At 38.1% G+C, this 26,920-nt stretch overlaps 1 protein-coding gene across 1 annotated transcript in view; it reads left to right on the forward strand.

The window, feature by feature from the left end:
• HACD2 (3-hydroxyacyl-CoA dehydratase 2) overlaps window positions 1-26,920 on the forward strand; it is a 105,807-nt gene that overhangs the window by 17,143 nt on the left and 61,744 nt on the right. The window contains exon 3 of the mRNA XM_047875305.1: window positions 8,870-8,888. Within this exon, the coding sequence (XP_047731261.1) occupies window positions 8,870-8,888 (19 nt within the window). The remainder of the gene's footprint in view (window positions 1-8,869; window positions 8,889-26,920) is intronic.

The raw sequence follows: 26,920 nt of genomic DNA on the forward strand, positions 1-26,920 counted from the left end.
GCAGTGTAATAATGCTTTTCTTGTCAATTATCAACAAATTTGTGAAGCTTGATTTTTTTTTAATCCAAGCCTCCTTCACTCCCCCCTACCCCAGTTTAGTGAAATAACAGTTTTTGAGTATATGGTCTTATATTTTAGATGAGCTAAGTCTTGTCAAGTTATAACTTCAGCAGATATCTTCTAACTAATGTGCAATAAAATAATATGATAGAAAAATCAGTAGAGTAGAAATAGAGCCTAGATTCTGGACCCTGGATACTACTTTGGGCAATTTGAACAGCTTTTCTTAGCCTTGATTTTCTCATCTGTAAGTAGAGATAACTGTCCTGAGTATCTGCCAGGGTTGTTGTTAGGACCAAATAATAAACTGCTACAGAAATATGAATTCTAAAGTGTACTACAATAGCTGATAGGTCTTATCATCCAGAAAAGCTTTGATCATTAAATAATATTATGGATGGGTGCAGATTACATTTTTATTATTATATAAGTTTCAGGTATACAGCTTTACAATTCAATATCTGTATACACTACAAAGTGGTCACCATAAGTCTAGTTCCCAACCATACCGTTGACCCCCTTCACCCCTTTCACTCACCCCGTAGCCCCCTTCCCCTCTGGTAACCATTAGTCTGTTCTCTGTGAGTTGTTTTTGTTTTATTTTGTTCACTTGTTTTGTTGTTTTTTACATATGAGTGAAATCATATGATATTTGTCTTTCTCTATCTGACTTATTTTGTTGAGCATAATGCCCTCAAGGTCTATCCATGTTGTAGCAAATGGCAAGATTCATTCTTTTTTATGGCTGAGTAGTATGCCATTTTATAAATATGCCACATCTTCTTTATCCATTCAGCTGTTAATGGACACTTAGGTTGTTTTCATATCTTGGCTATTATAAATAATGCTACAGTGAACGTAGGGGTGCATGTATCTTTTTGAATTAGTGTTTTTGTATTCTTCGCATAAATATGAAGTGGAATAGATGGGTCATATGGTAGATTTATCCTTTTTTTTCTCATTTATTTATTTATTTTGTGGGGGAGTGAGCATTCTTGTCTTTTTCCTGTTCTTAAGAGGAAAAGTTTTTGGGGTGCCTGGGTGGCTCAGTTGGTTAAGCATCCGACTTCAGCTCAGATCATGATCTCGCAGTTCATGAGTTTGAGCCCCACATCAGGCTCTGTGCTGACAGCTTCAGATTCTGTGTCTCCTTCTTTCTCTGCCCCTCCCCTGCTCGTGCTTGCTCTCTCTCTCTCAAAAAATAAATACACATTAAAAAAATTTAAGAGGAAAAGCTTTCAACTATTCACTGCTGAATACAAGAAAAAGATATGTTAGCTGTAGAATTGTCATTTATGCCCTTTATTTTGAGGTACATTCCCTCTGTACCTACTTTGTTGAGAGTTTTTATCATAAATGGATGTTGAATTTTGTTGAGTGCTCTTTTTTTTTTTGCATCTATTGAGATGATCATATGATTTTTATTTTTCACTGTGTTGATGTAATGTATCATATTGATTTGCAGCTGTTGAACCATCCTTGCATCCCAAGAATAAATCTCATTGGATCATGGTGTATGATCCTTTTAATGCATTGTTGGATTTAGCTTGCTAAAATTTGTTGAGGATTTTACATCTATTTTTATCAAGGATATTGGCCTGGTAATTTCTTTTTTGTGTGTGATGTCCTTGTCTGATTTTGGTGTTGGTGGTGCTGGCCTCATAAAATACATTTGGAAGCTTTTCTTTCTCCTGTTTTTTGGAAGAGTTTGAAAAGGACAGGTATTAAGTCTTCTTTGAATGGTAGAATTTGCCAGTGAGGCCACCTGGTCCTGGACTTTTGTTTGTTGGGAGGTTTTTGATTACTGTTTCAGTCTTCTTGCTAGTTATCAATCTATTCTGATTTTCTGTTTCTTCATGTTTCAGTCTTGGCAGATTATATGTTTCTAGGAATTTACCCATTTCTTCTAGGTTGTTATTTCTTGGTCTCAATTGTAACTTCTCTTTCATTTCTGATTTTATGTATTTGAGCCCTCTCTTCTGTTTTTCTTGCTTGGTTTAGCTAAGGGTTTGTTGATTTTCTCTTTTCAAAGAGCCAGCTCTTGCTTTCATTGTTTTTTTGTTTTGTTTTGTTTTTATTGTGCTTTGAATCTCTATTTCATTTATTTCCACTCTGATCTTATTTTCTTCCTTCTACTAATTTGAGGCTTTGTTTGTTCTTCTTTTTCTAGTTCCTTTAGGTGCAAAGTTAGATTGCTTATTTGAGGTGTTTTGTTTCTTGACGTAGTCCTGTTTTGCTCTGAACTTCCCTCTTAGAACCACTTCTGCTGCATCCCATAGATTTTGATGTGTTGGATTTTTGCGTTCATTTGTCTCTAGGTATTTTATTTCTCCTTTGGTTTCTTGGATGAACTATTGACTGCTCAGGAGCATGCTGCTTAATCTCCATATTTTTGTGGGGTTTTTTTTCCTTGTAATTAATTTCTAGTTTCATACCATTGTGGTCAGAAAAAATGGTTATAATATGATGTCAATCTTTTTCATTTTATCGAGACTTGCTTTTTGGCCTAGCATGTGATCTGTCCTGGAGAATGTTCCATGTGCAATTGAGAAGAATGTGTTTTCTGCTGCTTTGGGATGGAATGTTCTGTATTAAGAACATCAGGTCTAATGTGTTGTTTAAGGCTAGTGTTTCCTAATTGATTTTTTGTCTGGATGATCTATCTATTGATGAAAGTAGGATATTAAAATCTCCTACTGTTACTGTGTTTATGATTTCAGGTCCTCCCTTTAGGTCTGTTAATATTTGTTTTCTATGTTTTGGCAGTCCTATGTTGGGTGCATATGTATTTATAAATGTTATATTTTCTTGCTGGATTGACTCCTGTGTCATTATATAATGCTCTTCTTTGTCTTTTATTATAGTCTTTGTATTAAAGTCCATTTTATCTGATAGGAGGATAGGTATTCCAGCTTTCTTTTCCATTTGCATGGCATATCTTTTTCTAACCCTTCCCTTTCACTCTGTGCCTTTACTTCTGAAGTGAGTCTCGTAGGCAGCATATAGATGGGTCTCATTTTTTTTATATATTTAGCCATTCTGTGTCTTTAGATTGGTGAATTTAGTCCATTTATATTTAAAGTAATTATTAATAAGTAATAACTTATTGCCATTTTGTTAATTGTTTTCTGGCTATCTTTGTAATTCCTCTCTGTTCCTTCTCTTTTTCTCTTTTCTTGTGGTGTGATGGCTTTCTTTAGTGTTAGGTTTAAATTCCTTTCTCATTTTCTTTTGTGTATTTACTCTAAATTTTTTCCTTGTTGTTACTTTGAGGTTCACACAAAATATTCTGTGTAAATAGCAGTCTGTTTTAATTTGATAGCAACTTAATTTTAAACACAATTCAAAGCTTTACCTTTTTACTCTTCTCCCCCACATTTATATTTTTGATGATACATTTTGTATCTTTTTCTTCTATGCTTCCCTTAATTCATTATTGTAATTTCAGTTAAGTTTACTACTTTGTCTTTTAACCTTAATGCTTGCTTTATAAGTGATTGATTCACTACCTTGTTTATATATTTACCTTTTCCAGTGAGAATTTTACTTTCATATGTTTTCTTACTAATTAGTGCCAATTTTCTTCAGCTTAAAGAAGTCCCTTTAGTATTTCTTGTAGGGCTGGTTTATTGGTGATGAATAGTTTTAGCTGTTACTTACATGGAAAGCTCATAATCTGTTCTTCAATTCTGAATGAAAACTTTGCTACGCAGAGAATTTGAGATGGAAGTTTTTAGCTTTCAGCACTTTGTATATGCCTTCTAGCATGTAAAGTTTCTACCGAAAAATTTGATAATAGCCTTGTAGGGTTTGGTTTCCCTTGTACATAACAAGTTGTTTTTCTCTTGTTGCTTTTAGGATTCTCTCTTAATCCTTAGCTTTTACCATTTTAACTATAATGTATCTTGGTGTGGATCTCTTTGGGGATACCTTATTTGAAACTCTGGGAATCCTGGACCTGGATGTTCAGTTCCTTTCCCAGATTAGGGAAATTTTCAGCCATTATTTTTTCAAATAATTTTCTTGCCCTTTCTCTCTGTTCTCCTTCTGAGAGCCCTACAATGTGAATGTTATCCCACTTGATGTTGTCTTAAAGGTCCCTTAAGTGTCTTCACTTTTCTTAATTTTTTCCTTTTTTTTTTTTTAAACCACATTTGTAAAGGTGCTATGTAACCTGGAAAAAGTGTTAATTATTATAAGATATTTTGGAAGTAGCCAGATAAAGTGTCAGAGCATAGAGACATGTCTGCTAATGTTTTTTTTCTTGAATTTACATTCTCAGAACTGTTTCTAAAATTAGAATTCTAATTAATTTCCTATCTTCTCTTCTTTTTTCGAAAGACTGTTTTCAGGTATGTTCTCCTTAGTTTTTTGTTCCTTAAAAAATGATTGTGGGGACACCTGGGTGGCTCAGTTGGTTAAACATCCAACTTCACGTCAGGTCATGATCTCATGGCTTGGGGGTTCGAGCCCCACATCAGGCTCTGTGCTGACAGCTCAGAGCCTGGAGCCTGCTACAGATTCTGTGTCTCTATCTCTCTCTGCCCCTCTCCTGTGCGTGCGCTTTCTCTCTCTTTCTTTCTCTCTCTCTCTCAAAAATAAACATTAAAAAAATTTTTTTTAAATGATTGTGGTAGTTTTTGGTATTTAAAAAATGGGCAGTTAACAAAATAAACAGCTGTATCAATTCCCTCCCGTTTTAAAATTGTGGATATTTTTTTAGCCCTTGTGATTAAGGTGTCTGGGAGCCAATACATTATAATTCTTTGATTCAGATTGGAGTTTGGGGAATTTTTCCCCCTTCTACTGCCTACTCCCATTACCAAGCCCCACCACTTCTTTATCAGAGTAATTCGCAGCTACATTCTTTCTTTCCTGTATTCTCAACTCACATACTGTGCAGGTCATTATTATACCACACTTAAATGCAGCTCCTTTGCTATTCATTCTGCCCTTGATTCCTTTGTGCTCCAAACCTTCCAGAGCTTCTTAACATTTATCCATTGCATCACCTTTTTCTTTCAATGTTTACTATTGAAGTATAGTTGATACATACGATTATATTAACTTCAGGTGCATAAAATAGTTATTCAACAATTTTATGTATTATTTAGCTCTCACCTGAATGAATCTGGTTACCGTCTATTACCATACAACTTTTTTTTTTTTTTTTTTTTACCAACTAGGGAGATACCTTTGGGCTTTTCTTTCTTTCTTTCTCTAAAGTAGCTTTATTCAAGTATTGTTAACATACAGTATTATATTAGTTTCAAGTGTACAACATAATATTTCAACAGTTCTATTCATTACACTCATCATAAGTGTACTCTTAAATCCCCATCACCTATTTCAGTCATCTCCCCTGGCCATCTTCCCCATTGGTAACCACCAGTTTGTTTTCTATAGTTAACAGTCTGGTTTTTTGTTTTTGTCTCTTTTTTTCTTTGTTTTGTTTCTTAAATACCACATATGAGTGAAATCATATGGTATTTGTCTTTCTCTGACTGACTTCACTTAATAGAATACTCTCTAGATCCGTCCATGTCATTGCAAATGGCAAGGTTTCATTCTTTTTTTATGGCTGGGTAGTATTCTACTGTGTATATATAAAACGTCTTTATCCATTCATCTATCAACGGACACTTAAGTTGCTTCCATATCTTGGCTACTGTAAATAATGCAGAAATAAACACAGGGGGTACATATATTTTTTTGAATTAGTGTTTTCATATCCTTTGGATAATTCCCAGTAGTGGAATTACTGGATCATATGGTGATTCTATTCTGTTTTTAGCTTTTTGAGGAACCTCCATACTGTTTTCCACAGTGGCTGCATGAGCTTACCTTCGTACCAACAGTGCACAAGGGGTTCTATTTGCTCAGTCTCCCTGCCAATACATGTTATTTCTTGTCCTTTTGATTCTAGCCATTCTGACAGATGTGAAGGGATATCTCACTGTGGTTTTGATTTGCATTTTCCTGATGATTAGTGATGTTGAGCATCTTGTTCTGTGTGTTGGCCATCTGTGTATCTTCTTTGGAAAAACGTCTCTTCGTCTCCTCTGCCCATTTTTAATTGAATCATTTGGGGTTTTTTGGTATTAAGTTGTATAAGCATTTTATATATTTTGGATATTAACCCCTTATCAGATACATCATTTGCGAATAAATATCTTTTCCTAGTTAGTGGGTTGTCTTTTTATTTTGTTGACCATTTGCTTCTCAGGGCAAAAGCTTTTTATTTTGGTGTAGTCCCAATAGTTTAATTTTGCTTTTGTTTTCCTTACCAAAGAAGGCATATCTAGAGAAATCTTTCTACCACATATGTCAGAGAGATTACAGCCTGTGTTTTCTTCTAGGAATTTTATGGTTTCAGGTGTCACATTTAGGTCTTTAATCCATTTTGAATTTATTCTTGTGTATGGTGTAAGAAAGTGATGCAGTTTCATTCTTTTGTATGTAGATGTCCAGTTTTCCCAGCACCTGTTTTGAAGAGACTTTTTCACACTGTATATTCTTGCTTCTTTTGTCATCGGTTATACCATACAACATTATTACAATATCACCTTGACTATGTTCCCTATGCTGTACTTTTCATCTCCATGACTTAATTTATTTTATAACTGGAAATTTATACCTCTTAATCTCCTTTATCTGTTTCACTTATCTTAATTTTTTTTTTTTTTTCATTTTGCTGTTCTGTCTGGGTAAGTTCCCTTGCTTTGTCTTCCAGCTTGCTGATTCATTCTTCTACTTCGTCCAGTCTTCTGTTGAATCCTTCGAGTGTATTTTTCAAACTTCTGTTTGATACTTTCTTATACCTTCTATCTCTTTGTTGAACTTCTTACTCTGTTCAACCATTCTTCTGCTGAGTTCACTGAACATCTGTATGATAATTTCTTTGAACTTTTCATCAGGTTGATTGCTTATCTGTGTTTTGTTTAGTTCTTACCCTGAGATTTTGGCATGTTCTTTTTGGATACATAGTCTGTTTCCTCATTTTGCCTAACTCTTTGTGTTTGTTTCTATGTATTAGGAAAGTCACCTACCTCTCCCAGTCTTGAATGAGTGGCTTTACATAGAAGATGCACTATTGGGCCCAGAAACACAGTCTCCCAATCACTAGAACCAGGTGTTCAAGGAGTGTCCCCTGTGTGGGCTGTGTTGTCCTTCTGTTGTGGCAGGGCCCAGGGCTGTGGTATGTTGGTGGGCTGGGCTGGCACTTGGTTGGGCTGCAGGTTGTGTCCACAACTGCTGCAGTGTGTCTGTGGGAAGGGTTCTCTGCTGGCTGTGTTTACTGTCACTAGTATGTTAGAGGATTCCAGAATGGTGCCTACCAGTGCCCATATTAGTAAGGCAGACTTGAATCGCAAAAATTCCTCCTACCAGTGTTTGTTTCCAGGGAAAGTTCCTGCCGTTTTAGGTTAGCAAATGATTCTCCTTTACCTATGGTCCATGTACTATTCAAGTTGGTATTTTTGTGCTGGTTTCTAGGTTGAGTGAGTCTGCATATCAGCCCTTTAAGAGCAGATTTTCTATTCCCTGCAGTTTTATAGTCTTCCTGAAGGTGATCCCTGTTGATTTTCAGAGCCTAGTGTTTTGAGGGCTCATCACTCCCATTCAAGATCTAAGGATTTGGTGCCAGATATAGACCTCAGGTATTTTGATCCTCCAGGAAAAAGTCTGTTCCTTTAATGTCCCTCCCAGTTATGATCACCATAGCTAGGGTTTGTTTCATTCCCTAGCAAGTCTGTGTTTCTGCCCCCTCTTTCCCATCTTGATGCTATCCTTTTATCCTTTATTGTGGAGGCTCTGTTCATTGAACTTTCAGGTCCCTTTCAGAAGGAATTATTCCACATTTAGTTTTAGATTTGTTGTGTCCATGGAAGAGGTACATTTAGGATCTTGCTACACCACCATCTTGAACCCAGGTCCTCAGATTACTTCTTTACCACAACCATCACCAGGGTTAAAGCAATGCCACATACAGGATGAATTGGAAGGCAATTTAGAATGACCAAATTGGCCACTTGGATGGCCACTGAGATGGAAAAGAGATAGCAATCACACCTAAAGCACTGGAAATAAAAACCCTGAAGGCAGATGCCACAAGTATTAGCAGGACTTGGAAATCAATAGGACTTGTAGGTGAGGGAAAGGAAAATAGCTGAATTTGGGAGACTGGGAAGTTGATGATCAAGAGGCATAGCAGCCGTGAAGGAAGAAAAGCATGAGTTTCTTGAAGAGGCATGCCATGTTTGAGCCACTGCTGGTACACCTGGATGGAGGGGTGCAAAGGCAGTTTGCAATGTGGGCTTGGAGCATAAAGAGATCTAGGGTAGCAGATTGGACTGGGAATATGCCTGTAATGAGGTCACCAAATGAGACAAGATGGAGTCTGAGTTTGGAGCTTTGTAGGTTGAATGAATGTCTGCATTGAAGGGCCTGCTGGATAAGAAGAGCCAAAAAAGGCTCTTCTAACCCTGTATTCTATAGTCTGACAGTTCTGTTCTGTAGAATGTGGGACATGGGAGATGTACATCTACTGTTTTTACAAGTTCATGTATTAAAAAAGAGATCCTTGACACCTGGTAGACTACTGGGTCAGATTTACTCCTTACAAAATTTCCCACAGATACAGAAACTAAAAATGAACAAACAAAAATAAATAAGAATTTACATTTTGTTAAATAGCCAGGTTTAAAAATGGAATGTTTATTTTTCAAATTCAATACTGAAAGGCTAGTTTATATAAACTATATTGTTATTGATCTTTACTAATTCTTTCCTCTCCCTTTTTTGTCTCTAGATTTTACATTGTGCAGTAGGTAAGTATGGAATTTTTCCCCTACTATGCAATGGATTTTGCTTTTTTTTTTTTGAAGTCATAAATAATAGGTCAGTTTGATTATTACTGAATATTGAAAAAACTAAACTATTTAATCATTGTATATAAAATTGCTTACACTGGTATGGCTCTTGGTTTCTGAAATGATAGGTACTATTTAGATGTTATCACTGAACAATTTACTAAATGTCACAAGTATTTCACTCTGTCAGCCTCGTTTCACGGGTGACAGAAACACTAGCATATTTATTAAAATGTGACTTGGAGTCCTGGTTCCGGACTATGTAGAAAGCCCTCTTTATGATCACTTAAATATTATATTTTCTTTCTTTATGTTTAAAATGGAGTACCAGGTGTATTGCCTGTGTCCCAAATGAATATTGAATGTGTGTGAGAGAGATTGGAAAAATATAAATATAAAGTTATATAAATGTAAGGGATTTCTATGAAGAGCAGATACAGTGTGTTTTCTTTTTGGGGGAAGGAGAGGGTCATCAAATTCTGGTCTGGAACTGAGGTATAACTTCTTGTCTGGGGTGGGTTACACCCCTCTAAATAGAAATGAATTTTGGAAAGTTGACAGATCCTGTAGAGTAAGCCCATAGTTGTTGCTGTGCATCTGGATTTGTCTCTGAAAGGGAGGGAGGGTTTGCAGTTGACCTGGGAAAGCACCACAGGTCTGAAAACTCAAGAACCATGGATCCAGATTCACAAATTAAGTGGGTACCTGCTATATTCAGGGCACTGCACTTGGCGCTGTGGAGTTTAGAGATGAGGAGACTTAGTTCAAAAGGACACATAAGTGGAGGCCCCTGGGTGGCTCAGTCGATAAAGCGTCTGACTTTGGCTCAGGTCATGATCTCACTGTCCATGAGTTTGAGCCCCATGTCGGGCTCTGTGCTGACAGCTCAGAGCCTAGAGCCTGCCTCAGATTCTGTGTCTCCCTCTCTCTGTCCTTCCCCAGCTTGCTTGTGCTCTCTCTCTCTCTCTCTCAAAAATAAATAAAAATAAACTTTAAAAAATAAAAAGGACACACAAGTGGACACACAGCAAGCTATCTACCTTAGGTCTTGCATGGTAACTCTGATATCTGGCTCCATTACTTTTAAGGAAGACAAAGCATCTTCATTGTAAAGAGTTGCACCTCAGCTAATTTCCCGCTAGGACAGAGGTTTACAGTCAGGAGTTTGTCCCAATGATTTGCAGAATTTTGTGTGCATGTGTCTATATTTTAGGGACAGCTGGATAGAATATATAGCTTTCATTAGATTCCCACAGGAATGTGTGATCCCCAAAAGGTTAAGAAATACTGCTTTAGAACCTTTGAGCAAGAGATTTGAAAGGGGCTTGTGGGGGGGGGGGGGTGTCTCATCTGTCACATGATCTGCTTTGTCAGAAGTTGTAGGACCTGGGCCATGTCACATAGCCAGTAAATGGGTTTTAGCTGATGTGTAATTTCACACACATTTCCTTTTTAATCCTTTATCTACAATTTTGAGATGAAAAATTTTGCCCCTTCTTAGATGGTTGAATGAAGTTTAAGCATAAGCTTGTAGATGAGGGGCCACATTTGGCCCGAGAGAGTTCTGGAATCACTTTAGGCCTTTCCCACATGATTGAACCCTGTGCCCCATTCTCCCCATTCTCTTAACCTTCAGCTGCCCCTGTACAAAGCTCTTAGATGCATGTTTTCTAAGCATGTGTGCTACACTTTAATTATTATTATTTCATTGTATTTTAATGCCCCAATTCCCTTTATCTTACAATGTATTTTCATACCTGTTTATAATAAAGTTCTATCCCTAGAAATAAAGTTTCTGACCAGTATATTTATTCGCACCAAGAACATTACTGAATGCCTGGCAGGTGGTGGGTGCCAGACAGTGGAATGGACAGTGAGAGTAGAATGTGAGCAGGCACCAGCTTGGGTTCAGGAAACCCACAGTCAGATGGGCAGCCTTCTGAGCTCCGCTGGTCGGATGCACTCTGCAGACTAGTGTTCACGCTACACTCTGTTCTGATGGTTTGTGGACAAGTGTCCCCAGGGCCTAGTGTGGTACTTGACACATCGTAGATACTTAAAAATACCTTCCTAATTCAGAGTGCTTGGGTGGTTCAGTCAGTTAAGTGCCCTACTTCACTCAGCTCAGGTCATGATCTCACGGTTTGTGGGTTCGAGCCCCGCATCAGGCTCTGTGCTGGCAGCTGAGAGCCTGGAGCCTGCTTTGGATTGATTCTGTGTCTCCCTCTCTGCCCCTCCGCCCCTCCCCTGCTCTGTATTTCTCTCTCTCAAAAATAAACATTAAAAAAATTAAAAAGAAAAAACTCCTTCTTAATTCCTCAAGGACCTTGCTCTGTCAGTGATTCTGTCTCCTGCATCCTCATTCTTTGTCATCTACCTCTTCCTTCTCAGCTCACAGAATGCTCAGGGGTGCACCATTCTAAAAATAAACTTAACCTTTGACCCTACATTCCTCCCTTATCACTACTTAATTCCTCTCTGTCCCTTTTACCATATTTTTTTTTAATGTTTATTTATTTATTTAGAGAGAGAGAACTAGAGCAAGCAAACAGGGGAGGTGCAGAGAAAGAGAGAGAGAGAGAGAGATTGAGAGCCCAAGCAGAGAGAGAGAGATTGAGAGAGCAGAGAGAGAGAGAGATTGAGAGAGCCCAAGCAGGCTCCACACTGTCAGTGCAGTGTGATGCAGGGCCGATCTCCATAACCTGGTAGTCATCAGATTTTATCATTTCTGTTTCCTGAATATTTCTCAGATTGTCCTGTTTTTCATCACTGTTCAGGGCATCAGTGTGTCTCATCTGGACTCCCTTTTGGATCTCCCTGAACTTCTAGGCTTGCAATATTAACAGTAATAATAAGAGCTACCCTTCATTGAGCATTTACTATGTTCCAGTGCTTTAGACTCATTACCTCATTTACTTCCCTTTTTACAGGTGACAAGACTGAAGCTTAGAAGGTTTTCAGTCTTGCCAAAGTTCACAGTTAATAAGCCCTAGAGCCAGAAGTTGAACCTTTTGCTGTGTGACTCTAAGCCCATGCACAGCCCTTGAGGGAGTTAGTTAAAAGATAATTCTGAGCCTATGGCTTCCTTGCTTAAAACCGTTCACTGGTTTAAACTTCTTCATGATTTGGAGCCTGCCCACCCTTCCCAGCCTTCCCTGTGCCCTGCCTCTCACTCCATGCTTCAGCCACCCTGGCCTTTTTGTGGGTCTCCCCACTGCTTCTTGCCTCTGGTCTGTGGCCAGGCCTTGCTTTCTGGAATGAGCAGCCCACCCCCTCCGGCTGGCAGCTCTTTGCCACTTTTCCTCCAGTAAACTTTCCTACCAGCCACTGGCTACATTAGGTGCCTTTCCTCACTTCTCTGTAATAGCCGACACCTCGCTGTTGTTGTACCTTCTGCTGTGTATTATGGTCTGTCACTGTACCTGTATCCCCCACCAGCACCACTGAGTCTTTGAGAAATGAGAACTGTTTCTTACTGATTTCTGTATCCCGCCACCTCACGATACAGGCCGCCTAGTGGAAGCTCGGTGACCATTTGATCATACACTTACCAAATTCCGGTGACATTTTCCAAAAATGGTTTCAAAATGTGTTCAGTTCTTTTAGAAAATAAATAGTAATAAATAAGCTGTTTCTGGCATTAATCTAAAGGCAGTCCTTTTTTTTCACTCCTACAATTTAAGTTTAGTTTTAGAATGCTGGTTCTTTTCTTGTGGCTTTGTGAAACTTTTCACTCTGAGAATTTCGTCTTTTACAACTTGTTTTGGAGCCTTGAGATATTTTTAGATTACATTTAGATACCTTTAGATACATGGAAAGTCTGGACCTCAGTCAGTCCTGGGTTGTTTATCGGCTGTGTGACTTCCAGGAAGTAACTCCATCTCTGCATCTTTATTTCCTCATCAGTTAAAGGGGGATGATACCCATCTTGTAGGGTTGTTGTGCAAACGAAAGGGGACATGCATGAGAAATACTTAGCATGATGTCCAAAACATGGTAATACTGAAAACTGCCCAGCCCCAAATGGGAACTATTGTTATTAACTAAAACAACAGTAATGTCATAGAATGTTAGAAGTTTCTGTCCCTGATGTAAGGTTGAATATCTGTATAATTCTTCCATATTCCTAGTTTTCTTAAATTATAGTTTCTGTGTAAGTGAGTGCTTCAGGACTGTATGGGTTGGAGCTGCTTCTGATTCATGGTTGTGACAATGCAACGTGGCAAAAACAGCCTCCAGAAACAGTAAACTAAAATTCTGTATGAGGGGCTTGTTTCTGAGAAGTCAAACCTTCTATCTGTGCAGAAGTGTTCCCATGCCCCAGTTATTTCCAAGTAGGTTGTTTGTTCTCCATTGATAATGTAGAGATGGGAGTTCTTTTTGAGGTTGGGGGGAATGATTTTGAACACGTATTGGGGATGTATTTCTTTTTTTAAGTAAAATATAATTAACATATAACGTTGTATTTGTTTCAGGTGTACAACATAGCAATTCGATATATGGATACATTGCAAAATGATGACCACAATAAGTTTATTAGTTAATGTCCCTCACCTCACATAGTTATATTTTTTTTTCTTGTGATGGGAACTTTTAAGATTACTCTCTTACTAACTTTGATAAAAAATATAGTATTAATTATAGTCACCATGCTGTACATTACATTCCCAGGACTTCTTTATCTTAGAGCTGGAAGTTCATACCTTTTGACCTCTTTCACTGATTTCCCCCACCCCCAGCCTCTGGCACCCACCAATCTGTTCTCTGTATCTGTCAGTTTGGTTTTGTTTTTTGTTTTTTTCCCTCAGATTCCATGTATGTGTGAAACAATGCAGTATTTGCTTTTCTCTGGGACAAGGTGTAAATGCTGTGGTTGCAGCCCTCAACCCAAGATTTGTAGTGCTTTATGTTTATGCAATACTTTTCTTTTTGGAAATGAGAATTAAAAAAAACAAAAAACCACTTTGAGACTTACCTTTCACAAGACTGCCAAGAAGGGTTCTGATTTCTTTATTCATATGGTATATAGTTTGTACTGAAAGAAGGCATTACCTGTTTTCCTGTGTTGTGTTGCAAATTAGGTTGTGGAAGAGGTATATGGGTGGCTGTCAGCTAACTACGGAGTATGGTTCTCCCTCTTTGTTGGGATGGAAAGGAGAGGTAGAGGGACTGGAGCTGAAGATACTCTTGGTAAGATGTGGCATTGTGCATTTGGTGAACCTTCATGTTGAAAATTATACCGTCAATATAAATAGCTTTGGAAGTTCTCTTGATTGAAAAGTGTAGAACAGGAGCTCAATCATAGCCCAGAGGGTACTATGTCTAAAGTTGAGTATTAGCACTTTGATAAACAAGGACAGAACCCCTTTTCCTGAAATATTCTGTATTTCTGGTTTCAAATACTTGTTCTATGTGCCGGCTTGCCCTCTTCTTTCAAACTAATGGCACGTTTTCTTTGCTTATTTTTAAAAAGTGAATTTTAAGAAATTTGCATTTGCCTTAATATTAGTAGGTAGCATGTGGCTTCAAAACCGATTCTGCTAGGTAACAAATGGTGCCAGGGAGGAAGAGGAGCAGCTGTTAGGGAGATGAGCACCAGAAGACCACATCTCCTGCCAGAAATCTTTTCCCTTCCACCAATTAGAGTGAACCAGCTCCTCTCCAAACTGTTAACGCTACTGTCCCCCACTTTAAGCTAACAGTCATTTACAGTGCAGTATTGTGAAGGAACTGTCATCACATATTATTAAAACCGGGCCCAGGACCCTCCAAATTGTAGTGTAAGAGAACTCCGGAAGGAAGCATCGTGGAGGGAAGGGGTAATTCCTCTGGATTCACTTACCTGATTCTGTTTCCACCCCTGTACCTGCCCAGTCCTCAGGGGTATGGCTTTGGACAAAAACTGCTTTCTCTAGTTCCACTTAGGTTAGTTGACATTTTTTGAATGAACTTTACCAAATAGGAAGAGCAGAAAGGGAATGAGTATCAAACTACAAACAGTATAAAAATAGCCATATTTCCAAAGTACAAACTTTGGATTCTGAGACCTCCCCCCGCCCCCGCTTTGTTACTGGGAGCTGACACAGCTTCACATGGACCTCGTTGACTCTCTTCCACCCTGTTCCTAGTGTGCTCAACCCCCTCACAAAAATGAATAAAAAATGTTCCGGATTGAGATTCAGGTGTTTTTTTTGTTTGTTTTTTTGTTTGTTTGTTTTTTTGTCTGGGGAGCCTGCTTAGTGGTGCTAATGGCTGAGGGAAGAAGGAGCCCTTTGAGGTGGGATAATGGACTTAACCTTTCCCATCAGGCTATCCTGTCTCCCCTGCCCAGAGGCTTCCAAGGCTCCCACTGGAGAGCGTGCAAGGGGAGGGTTAGAGACTTGGGCAGGAAGTTGCCAAAGTCAATCTTCACATTTTTGCAATTCTGCCTTTGTCATTTATCAAGTACAGTCATTTCCCAGTGTCTGACAACCAGAGCTCTGTGAAGACTGACCATGGTCAAACCGTAGTCTTTCCCAAATCAGTCAAGCCCTTCACACCAGCCTGGCTCAGTCTCCTGCCTTGGCTCTTCGTTCATTGTGTTGCCTCCTGATCAAATTTTGCGTCCTCCCTTCAGACACGAAGCCAAGAGGAAGGACAGATAGTTTTAGCACCTGCATCTTCTGCTCCTGGCACCCAAAGCTAAAGCACTTGTTCTCTGAATAAACTTTGTGTTTTCACACCTCCATAATTTGTACGTACAGTCTCTTTTGCCTGGAACACCCAGCTCTGTCAGTTGTTTCTTGCTCCGTGTGAATGTACTGAGATGAAGGGAAGGGAGAAATAAATAGAGCATGCTCATTAGGAGCCCCAAGTGCCTGAGCAGGGAAGGTTGGAGATTTACCCAGAGCTCATGTGTACCGCCTGGCGCCTGGCCAGCAGTCAGTAAGCTGTAGCAGCATCTCCGTTGGTGACTAGTGGGAAAACTTCAATTCTGAGGGTTTCTGTTCCCAGTGAGAATTCAGAAGGGAAAGCCATGAAGAGAGCCTAGATGGGGAATTTTACCCTCTGCCATCCTTGTAGGAGCAGCTAGGGGGTTGGTTTGAACGCAGAACTGTTACTGAGTTATTTAAAGTGTCTTCTCTATAAGATACTGTACCATCCAGTCCCTTAGGAACCAAGCTGAGGCAAACCAGGTGTGTTGGAAACACAACTAGTTGTTGACAAGTCAGGCTTCCTCTCGCTAGGCCTTAGTTTTCACATCTGAAAAGCTAGAGGTTGGCCTAGCTAATAGATTAATGTTCTTGCACCTTGATGTTCTGACATTCTTTGAAATTAAGGCAGCTTCAGAGATGAATTTTAGTTATCTGAGTAGTGATAGAAAAGGAGGATAGGATAGATCTTACAACATACCTATGTATTAGTATTAGGAAACTTGTTTCAAGTATGGTAGTTTCAGTAAATCTTTCCTCCCGATGCATTTTGAAATCCACATCACAAAGCAGAATTGAAATGGGAGATGCGCACTTGCACTTTTTCTGTAGCATGCATTTACCCACAGTCACCACTAGGTGGCACCCTTGTATTAGTAAGGAGATTTTTATCTTGGAAGTTCCAGAACTTCTGGAAGATTTCTAATAAAAATAGATAGCAAAGAATCAATAGCTGAAACTGAGGAATGAGAAGGTTTTTTAGAAAAAAGAGAAATGGATGTTTTTCTGTGAAGTCTGATGATTTGATCATTAATATCGGAGGTAATGGAAAACTAGAACTTTCTACATTACCCTAAAGGAAATTATCTTGTATTTCTTTTTATAAGGCACCAAAGTGTCTTTAAAGTTAAGAACAAAATTAATTTGCTTCATTAAAAAGCTGGGCAAAAAAAAAAAATCTATTTCCCAAATGTTCTCTGGTGAGATGGTTGTAGCAACCTGAAGTCAATAAACCTGTTCTTTGCTTCAGAAGCAGGTTGGTCCAAGGAAGCTGGAAGCACCGTCTAGTGACTGAGTGGAGTAAATTCCATTGAGCCAAAAGGGGAAAGTTTGAGTTCTCTTTTAGCAAAAGAATTACTTGATTTATGACTCTGTGGGAGGAGTTGACTGGTTAAATAAATAATAAAGGGAGCAAAAATGCTTAGGAATATTTGTATGACACTGGTATGTCTTTTTTTATAGCTTGTACAGCTTTCTTGGGAGAGGATTTTTTTACTCTCTGTTCATAGTGAACATTTTTCCGATAATTTTTTCCTTTCAATAACAGTTTCTGTCTCACTATGTTCTTTCAATTAGCAGTCTGCATTTAAGATTTATCCATGTCTTTGTGTGGCTTGATAGCTCATTCCTTTTGATTTCTGAATAGTATTCCATTGCACGGATGCACTGGTGTGTTTATCCATTTACCTATCGAAGGACATCTTGGTTGTTTCCAACTTGGGATGACTATGAATAAAGATGCTGTAATTATTCTTGTGCTGTTTTCATGCGGACAAAAAAAATAATTTTGCATTTTGAAATCTATTGAGTATTTACCTAGTAGCACAATTGTTGGATTGTGTCATGGGACTGTGTTTAGCTTTGTAGGAATCTGCCATTGTCTTCCAAGGCGGCTGTACCACTTTGCATTCCCATCAGTAATGAATGAGAGTTCCTATTGCTCTGCATCCTCACCAGCAATTAGAGTTTTGGATTTTAGCTATTCTAATGTGCGTAGTGGTATCTTTTGTTTTAGTATTCATTTCTGGAATGACAAATGATGTTGCACATGTTTTCATACTCCTATTTGCCAGCTATGTATCTTCTTTTTATTTATTTATTTATTTTTCAATATATGAAATTTATTGTCAAATTGGTTTCCATAGAACACCCAGTGCTCATCCCAAAAGGTGCCCTCCTCAATACCCATCACCCACCCTCCCCTCCCTCCCACCCCCCATCAACCCTCAGTTTGTTCTCAGTTTTTAAGAGTCTCTTATGCTTTGGCTCTCTCCCACTCTAACCTCTTTTTTTTTTTTTTTTTTTTTTTTTTTCCTTCACCTCCTCCAGCTATGTATCTTCTTTGGTGATGTATCCGTTCAGATCTTTGCCCAGTTTTGTAATTGGGTCTTTTGTTTTCTTGTTGAGATTTCAAAATTCTTATGTTTTGGATACGAATCCTTTATCAGATATATATTTAGCAAATATTTTCTCCCAGTCTGTTACTTGCCTTTTCATTCTCTTAATAGCACCTTTCACAAAAGCACAAGTTTTTAATTTTAATAAAGTCCAGCTTAACTACGTTTTTTTCTTTCATGGATCTTGCTTTTGGTGTTGTATCTAAAAATCCACTACCAAACCCAAGTTTATGTAGATTTTCTCCTTTGCTTTCTTCCAGCATTCTACAGGTAGCTCTTTGATCCATTTTGGTTTATTTATTTATTTATCTTTTTAATTTTTTTATTTTTTTTTCCCAATATATGAAGTTGATTGTCAAATTGGTTTCCATACAACACCCAGTGCTCATCCCAAAAGGTGCCCTCCTCAGGGCGCCTGGGTGGCGCAGTCAGTTAAGCATCCGACTTCAGCCAGGTCACGATCTCGCGGTCCGTGAGTTCGAGCCCCGCGTCAGGCTCTGGGCTGATAGCTCGGAGGCTGGAGCCTGTTTCCGATTCTGTGTCTCCCTCTCTCTCTGCCCCTCCCCCGTTCATGCTCTGTTTCTCTCTGTCCCCAAAATAAATAAAAAAACGTTGAAAAAAAAAATTTAAAAAAAAGGTGCCCTCCTCAATACCCATCACCCACCCTCCCCTCCCTCCCACCCCCCATCAACCCTCAGTTTGTTCTCAGTTTTTAACAGTCTCTTATGCTTTGGCTCTCTTCCACTCTAACCTCCTTTTTTTTTTTTTTTTTTTCCTTCCCCTCCCCCATGGGTTTCTGTTAAGTTTCTCAGGATCCACATAAGAGTGAAACCATATGGTATCTGTCTTTCTCTGTATGGCTTATTTCACTTGGCATAACACTCTCCAGTTCCATCCATGTTGCTACAAAGGGCCATATTTCATTCTTTCTCATTGCCACATAGTACTCCATTGTGTATATAAACCACAATTTCTTTATCCATTCATCAGTTGATGGACATTTAGGCTCTTTCCATAATTTGGCTATTGTTGAGAGTGCTGCTATAAACATTGGGGTACAAGTGCCCCTATGCATCTATGATCCATTTTGAGTTAATTTTTGTAAAAAAAAAAAAAAAGTCCAGTATGTGTCTAGGTTTATTTTTTTGCGTGTGTATGTCCAGTTGGTTTAGCACTATTTATGGAAAAGACTGTCCTTTCTTCATTGAATTATCTTTGTGCTCTTGTCGGATATTAGCCAATTATATTTGTGTTGGTCTGTTTCTGGGCTCTCTGTTCTATTCTGTTGATCTACGTCTTACTATTTTGCGTATACCATGCTGTCTTGATTATAGTTAAGTCTTGAAACCCAGTAGTGCAATTCCTCCAAGTTTGTTCTTTTTTTTAGTATTGTATGGGTCTTTTGCCTTTCCATAAAAACTTTAGAACCAGTTTGTTAAGACCTACAAAATAGCTTCCTGGGGTCTCGAATGAGATTGTGTTGAATCTGCAGATCAACTTGGGAAGAACATCTTAACAATATTGAGTCTTTCAATTCACAAACATGGAATAGCTCTCCATTTGCTTAGATCTTTGATTTCTCTCATCATTTTGCAGTTTTCTTCAAACAAAATGTTTTGTTAGATTTATATCTAAATATTTCCTTTTTTTTGGATGTTATTATAATTGGTCTTTTTAAATTCAAATTCTAATTGTTCACTGCTTGTATATAGGAAAGCAGTGGACTTCTATATATTTACCTTGTATCCTGCAACCTTGCTCTACTTGCCTCTTAGTTCTGGGAGTGACTTTGTAGTGGTTTTGTAGATTTTGTACATAGACAATCATGCCATCTGTGACTTCCTTTTCAACCTGTCTACCTTTCAAGGTTTTTTTTTCCTTACTGCAGTGGCCAGGTTTCCGGTTTGACATTCCTAATGTTCATGACTTGATAAAATAAAGCGATTCCCAGATCAGTTTTTCTCCACAACCAGTTCTGAAGAGATATATACTTTCTGCTTCATATTTACCAACAAGGCATAAAACAATACTTATTTGTAAGGTCACTCAGGATTTTTTTTTTTTTTTTTTTTTTTTGTAGATCTTCTCTATCCTTACCTTTGCATGGTCTGTTTTGGACTGAGATTGAGGATACTAAAGCCTCTAATTATTAATGTGTTTCTAATTCTCCTTCCTTCTCCCATAGCTTCTGCTTTAGCAAAGCAGATAATTATTTGTAACTGTTATACCTTCAGTATGAACTGTGACTTTTAGCACTAAAAAATGTCTTCTTTGAAGCCTTTGTGAATCACTTTTGTATTAGCATAGAAGTGAGTCTTGTTTTGTGGGAGCCAGTTTGAAAATCTCTTTCCTTTAATAAGTGACTTAAGCCTATTCACAATTATTGATATGACAGATGTTTGACCTTACTGTCACATTTATGTTATAATTGCTACATATACTATGTAATATTTGCTGTGTTTACCTACATGATGTGTTTGTTGTGTTGTTGGGGTTTTTTACATTTTAGTATTTAGAAGGTTTTGTTCTAGTAGTTACCTTTGTATTTATACTTTTTTAAAGGCTCTTAGTTCTCTGTTTTCTTATTTAAACTGTTGTGACCTGGTTTGTCAATTTTTGAAGATCTCTTTTGAGCCCCACCCATGGCCTGTGTGGCACTCCGGGAGCTTCTTCTACTTCTATCTTTCCCACTCCCTTTTCTTCTCAGTTTTCTTACTTACATTTTTTTCACTTTGTCCAAACGTGTAACGTCTCTGTTACTCTTCTGTCCTGGCCTCACCTTTGTCTGCATCTTAAGTCTACACTTAAATGTGTTAAATACTCATTGTCCTTTGCTGAGGTTTCCTGTCACCTTGTACTTGAGGGAAAGTCACCTCTAGCAGTGTCAGGGACTATGAGGGCTGTCTGACATTTTACCCCACGTGTAAGCTGGGAGGTTAGTCTGTGACTGGTGGGTGCGGACAGTGTGCGGTGGTTTGTGTCAGAAGGGAGAAACCTGGAGCTTGGGAGCCTACTGCTTTCACTGTGAGTGGAAGCAACTTGCCTTTTGTTGGGTAGATGCTACCTTACCCCTTAAAGCTACCCCATGCAGACACAAACATAAGAAATGACCTGGTTAGAATGCAGTCAGCACCTTGCCTTTCTGGCATGCCCAGCAGGAAAGTACAGAAACGCTCAGGGCCCGTGTCAGCTTGCCTTTCCCAGAAAGCAGCTTCTCAAGAAGTGCTTGTGGGCACAGTACTCCCCTAGTTCACACATGCTTTTAAGACTTTTTTCTGTAGCCTTGATAGTTGAAGGACTGATTTAGAGGTAAAATCTTCAGTTTACAATTTCTTCCCCTGAATTTTTTGTTCATTTGCTCCATCATTGCCATATATGTGTCTCTTGGGAAGTCTGATGCCAACCTAATTATTTTGCTCTTTTAAGATATTTGGTCTTTTACCCTGAAAGCGCTAAAGATTTTTTTCCCACCCTTATTAAAGTATAACTGAAAAATAAAAATTATATACATTTACAGTGTATAGTGTGAAGTTTTAATATATTTATACATTCTGAAGTGTGATTACCACAATTAAGCTAATTAACATATTACTTGATATAGTTTTGTTTTTTTTTTTTTTTGGAGTGAGAACATTAAGATCTACTCAGATCTACTTAGAAAATTTCAATTGTACAATAGTATTATTAGCAGTGGGCACCATGCTGTACATTAGTTCTCCAGAACTTATTCATTCTGCATATCTGAAACTTTGTACTTTTCACCAACATCTCCCAATCTCCCCATCTCCCCAGCTCTTGGCAACTATCGTTCTATTATTTGCTTATATGAGTTCCACCTTAAGTGAGATCATACAGTATTTTTGTTTCTTGCCTGGCTTACTTCACTTAGCATAATGACCTCCAGATTCACCCATGTTGTTTCTCAAATGACAGGATTTCCTTCTTCTCTAAGGCTGAATAATATCCCTTGTGTGTGTGTGTGTGTGTGTGTGTGTGTGTGTGTACACATATATGTGTATATATATGTGTATATGTGTATACGCACATTATATATATATATAGTGTGTGTGTGTGTGTGTGTGTGTGTGTGTGTGAAGGGAATGTTATTTTCTTTATCCATTCATCCATCAATAGACACTTAGGTTGAATCCCTATCTTGGCTGTTGTGAATGATGCTGCAGTGAATATGGGAGTGCAGACAATCTCTTCAAGATACTGATTTCATTTCCTTTGGATATATATCCACAAGTGGGATTGCTGGATTATATGGCAGTTCTATTTTAAAATTTTAAAGAACCTCCATACTGTTTTCATAAATGCTGTTCCGATTTACATTTCTACCAACAGTGTACAAGGGTTCCCTTTCTCTGTATCCTCTCTAACGCTTATCTTTTGACTTTTTATTTATTTATTTATTTATTTATTTATTTATTTATTTATTTAATTTTTTTTAAGTTTATTTATTTTTGAGACAGAGAGAGACAGAGCATGAACGGGGGAGGGTCAGAGAAAGAGGGAGACACAGAATTAGAAGCAGGCTCCAGGCTCTGAGCCATCAGCCCAGAGCCCGACGCGGGGCTCGAACTCACGGACCATGAGATCGTGACCTGAGCTGAAGTCGGACGCTTAACTGACTGAGCCACCCAGGCGCCCTGCTTTTGGCTTTTTAATAATAGTTCTCTTAAGTGTGAGATGATGTCTCATTATGGTTTCGACCTGCATTTTGCTGATGATAGTGATGTTGATTTTTTCATATACCTGTTGCTGTATGTGTGTGTTCTTTTAAGAAAGGTCTCTTCAGGTCCTTGGCCCATTTTTTAATTAGGTATTTGTTTTCTTGCTATTTAGTTGTGTGAGTTCCTTATATATTTTGGATATTAACCCCTTATCAAATGTATGGTTTGCAAATATCTTGTCTCCTTGCATAGGTTATCTCTTCATTCTGATCATTGTTTTCTTTGCTGTATAGAAGCTTTTTAGTTCTACGCAATCCCATTTGTCTGTATTTTGTTGCCTGTACTTATGGAATTATGTCCAAAAATTAATTGCCCATATCAGTGTCAAGAAGCTTTTCCCCCATGTTTTCTTCCACCAGTTTTACAGTTTCAGATCTTACCTTTAAGTCTTTCATTCATTCTAAGTTGATAGTGTGAGATAGGGGTCCATTTTCATTCTTCTGCATGTGGATATCCAGTTTTCTCAACACCATTATTGAAACCTTTCCACAGTATGAGTCCTTAGCACTTTTTTCAAAGATCAGTTGACCATATCTGTGTGGCTTTATTTCGGGCTTTCTATTCTGTTACTTTGGTCTGTATGTCTGTTTTTATGACCATAACATGCTGTTTTGATTACAGCAGCTTTGAAGTATATTTTGAAATCAAATAATGTGTTGCCTCCATCTTTGTTCATTTTGCTCAAGATTGCTTTGGCTATTTGGGGTCTTTTGTGGTTTCATGTGAATTTTAGGATTTTTTTCTATTTCTGTGAAAAATGCCATTGGAATTTTGATAGGGATTGCATTGTATCTGTATATTGATCTGGGTAGTATGGAAATTTTAACAATATTAATTCTTCCAGTCCATAAACACAGGATATCTTTTCATTTATTTGTGTCTCTAATTTCTTTCATCAGTGTTTGATAGTTTCCAGTGTATAGAGCTTTCACCCCTGGGTTTAAAAATTATTCCTAAGTACTTTTATATGCTGTTCTAAATGAGATTGTTTTCTTAATTTCTTTTTCAGATAGTTTGTTGTTAGTGTATATAAACATAACAGATTTTAATATGTTTAATTTGTATCTTGCATCTTTACTGAATTCATTTATTGGTTTTAACAGATCATTTTGTAAACAGAGACCATTTTACTTCTTCCTTTCTATTTTGGATGCCTTTTAATTTATTTTTCTTTCCTAATTGCTGTGGCTAGGATTTCCAGCACTCTAGGGAATAGAAGTGGTAAGAGTGGGCATCTTTGTCTTCTTCCTCATATTAGAGAAAAGGCTTTTCAGCATTTTACGATTGAGTATGGTGTTAGCGTGGGTTTGTCATATATTTCCTTTATTATGTCGAGACACATTTCTTCTATACCTAATTTGTTGAGAGTTTTTATCATGAAAAGGTTTTGAATTTTGTCAAATGCTTTTTCTACATCTATTGAGATGATCATATGATTTTTATCCTTAATTTTGCTAATGTGCTATATCACATTTATTGATTTGCATGTGTTGAACCATTCTTTCATCCCAGAGATTAATCCCATTTGATCATGGTGTATGATTTTTGCTGTTGAATTTGGTTTGCTAATATTTTGTTGAGAATTTATACATCTGCATTCATGGTGGATATTAGCCTGTAATTTTCTTTTATTGTAGTTTTCTCGTTTGACTTTGGTGTCAGGATAATGCTGGCCTCATAAAATAAGTTTGGAAGTGTTCCCTCTTCAGTTTTTTAGACGAATTTGAGAAGTATTGGTATTAGTTCTTTAAATGTTTGGTAGAGTTTACCAGTGAAGCCATCAAATCCAGGTTTTTCTTTTTTGGGAAGTTCTTGATTACTGATTCATTGTCTTTGTTTATTATTGGTCTGTTGAGATTTTCTGTTCACAACTCAGTTTTAGTCATATTCTAGGAGTTTATCCATTACTTCTATGTTATCAAATTTGTTGGCATATAAATATTCAGAGTAGTTTCTTATGATCCTTTGTGTTTTTGTTGAATCAATTGTACTGCCTTTTTTCTCACTTATAATGTTATTATTTGAGTTTTCTTTTTCCCCCCAGTCTATCTAAAGGCTTCTCAATTTTGCCTATATTTCCAAAAAACTAACTCTTAGTTTCACTGATCTTTTCTGTTGTCTTTCTAGTCTCTGTTTCATTTATTTCTACTCTGATCTTTATTATTTCCTTCCTCCTGCTTACTTTGGGTTTAGTTTCTTCCAGTTCCATGAGGTAAAAGTTAGGTTGTTTATTTGAAATCTTCTTTTGTAACGTAAGTGTTATTGCTACAAACTTCTCTCTTAGAACAGCTTTTGCTGTGTTCCATAAGTTTTGGTATGTTGTGTTTCTGTTGTCATTTGTCTCAAGATATTTTTTGATTTCTATTTTGGCTCCTAATTTTCCAACTTTACTCCTGTTATTAGTTTCTAGTTTGAGAACATGTGGTTAGAAGAGGTATTTAATGTGATTTTAGTCTTATTAAATTGTTAAGACTTATTTTGTGACCTAACCTGTGATCTGTTCTGGAAAATGTTCCATGTGCAGTTGCAGAGAATGTGTATTCTGCTGTTGTTGGATGGAATGTTCTATAGATGTATACGAGTGTCCCTTGGTCTGTAGTGTTGTTCAAGTCCTTTGTTCTCTCATATTGATACCTGTCAGGATGATCTATCTATTGTTGAAAGTGGCATATTGAAGTCCCCTACTATTATTGTATTTCTGTCTATATCTCTCTTCAGTTCTGTTAATACTTGCTTTATATATTTAGATGCGCCACTGTTGGGTATGTATATATTTACAGTTATTATATCTTCTTGATTAATTGACTCCTTTATCATTACATAATGATCTTTATCTCCTGTGACAGTTTTTGACTTAAAGTCTGTTTGTCTGTTGTAATTTAACCACCTCTGCTCTCTTGGTTCCATTTCATTGGAATATCTTTTTCCATCCCTTCGCTTTCAGGCTATGTGTCCTTAAAGCTAAAGTGAGTCTCTTGTAGGCAATATATAGTTGGGTCTTTAAGTGCATTCAGTCACTGTGTCTTTTCATTGTAGGTTGTGATCCATTTATACTTAAAGTAATGATTATTTTGAATTCTTTGCCAGGTAGTTTATAGATCTCCATTTCTTTAGAGTCAATTATTGGCACTTTATTTTGTTCTTTTTTGACAGTATCATGTTTTTCTGATTACCTGTGATCTTTGTGGCTTCGCATTAATGTCTGTGCACTTGAAGAAATAGTCATTCTTTCTGGTCTTTATGGACTGTCTTTGACAGGGAAAGCCCTCTACCAGTCAACCTGGCCAGAGATTCTAGGCAGGCTGTCTGGTGGATGTCTGCATGGCAGCTTGCTGCTGGAGTCAGGCAGGCTGGCCTGGTGCCTCGGTTAGTGAGTGGGTATGCCTTGTACCTGGGTACACTAGGAGAGGTCTGAATCTGGGTCCACAGGATCCACTGTGGCATCTGGGTCCAGAGAGGTGGGCTTAGCACCTGGAACTGCTGTGTTGAGCCTGGAACGTGGGTCCATGGGGCCAGCTTGGAAACTGGGGCTGCAGGGGTCTGTCTGGCACTGGAATGGACCTAGGAATGGGCCTGGGTCCTACATCTGTGGAGGCTAGCCTAGTATTGGAGTAGTTCTAGAGCCTAGGTCAGTAGGGGCTGGTCTCGTGCTGGGTTCTACAGGTGGGGCCACAGGTGCAGGCCTGGTGCTGAGATAAAGTTGGGTGTTTACTTCACTTGCCTTACCCCACAACAAAGAGTATCTCTCTCTGAGCTGTACTGGATGTTTTAAGTAACCTCTACACCCAGTGTGGGCCTCAGACTCATAATCCTGAGCAAGAGTCGAATGCTCCCTCAATTGAGCCAGCCAGGCGCCCCTATTAGACTTTAACTTGCTGGGAACACTGAGGATTTTTTCTCTGTAGTTGAAGTCTAATAGGGGCACCTGGCTGGCTCAATTGAGGGAGCATTTGACTCTTGCTCAGGATTGTGAGTTTGAGCCCCACACTGGGTGTAGAGATTACTTAAAAAATAAAATCTTTAAATAAATAAATAGGAGTACCTGGGTGGCTGTTGGTTAAGTGTTCTACTTCAATCAGCTCAGGTCATGATCTCACGGTTCATGAGTTCGAGCCTCATGTTGGGCTCTGTGCTGACATGACAGCTTAGAGCCTGGAGCCTGCTTC

This window comes from Prionailurus viverrinus, chromosome C2 (assembly GCF_022837055.1).
Source record: "Prionailurus viverrinus isolate Anna chromosome C2, UM_Priviv_1.0, whole genome shotgun sequence".
Lineage (NCBI taxonomy): Eukaryota > Metazoa > Chordata > Mammalia > Carnivora > Felidae > Prionailurus > Prionailurus viverrinus.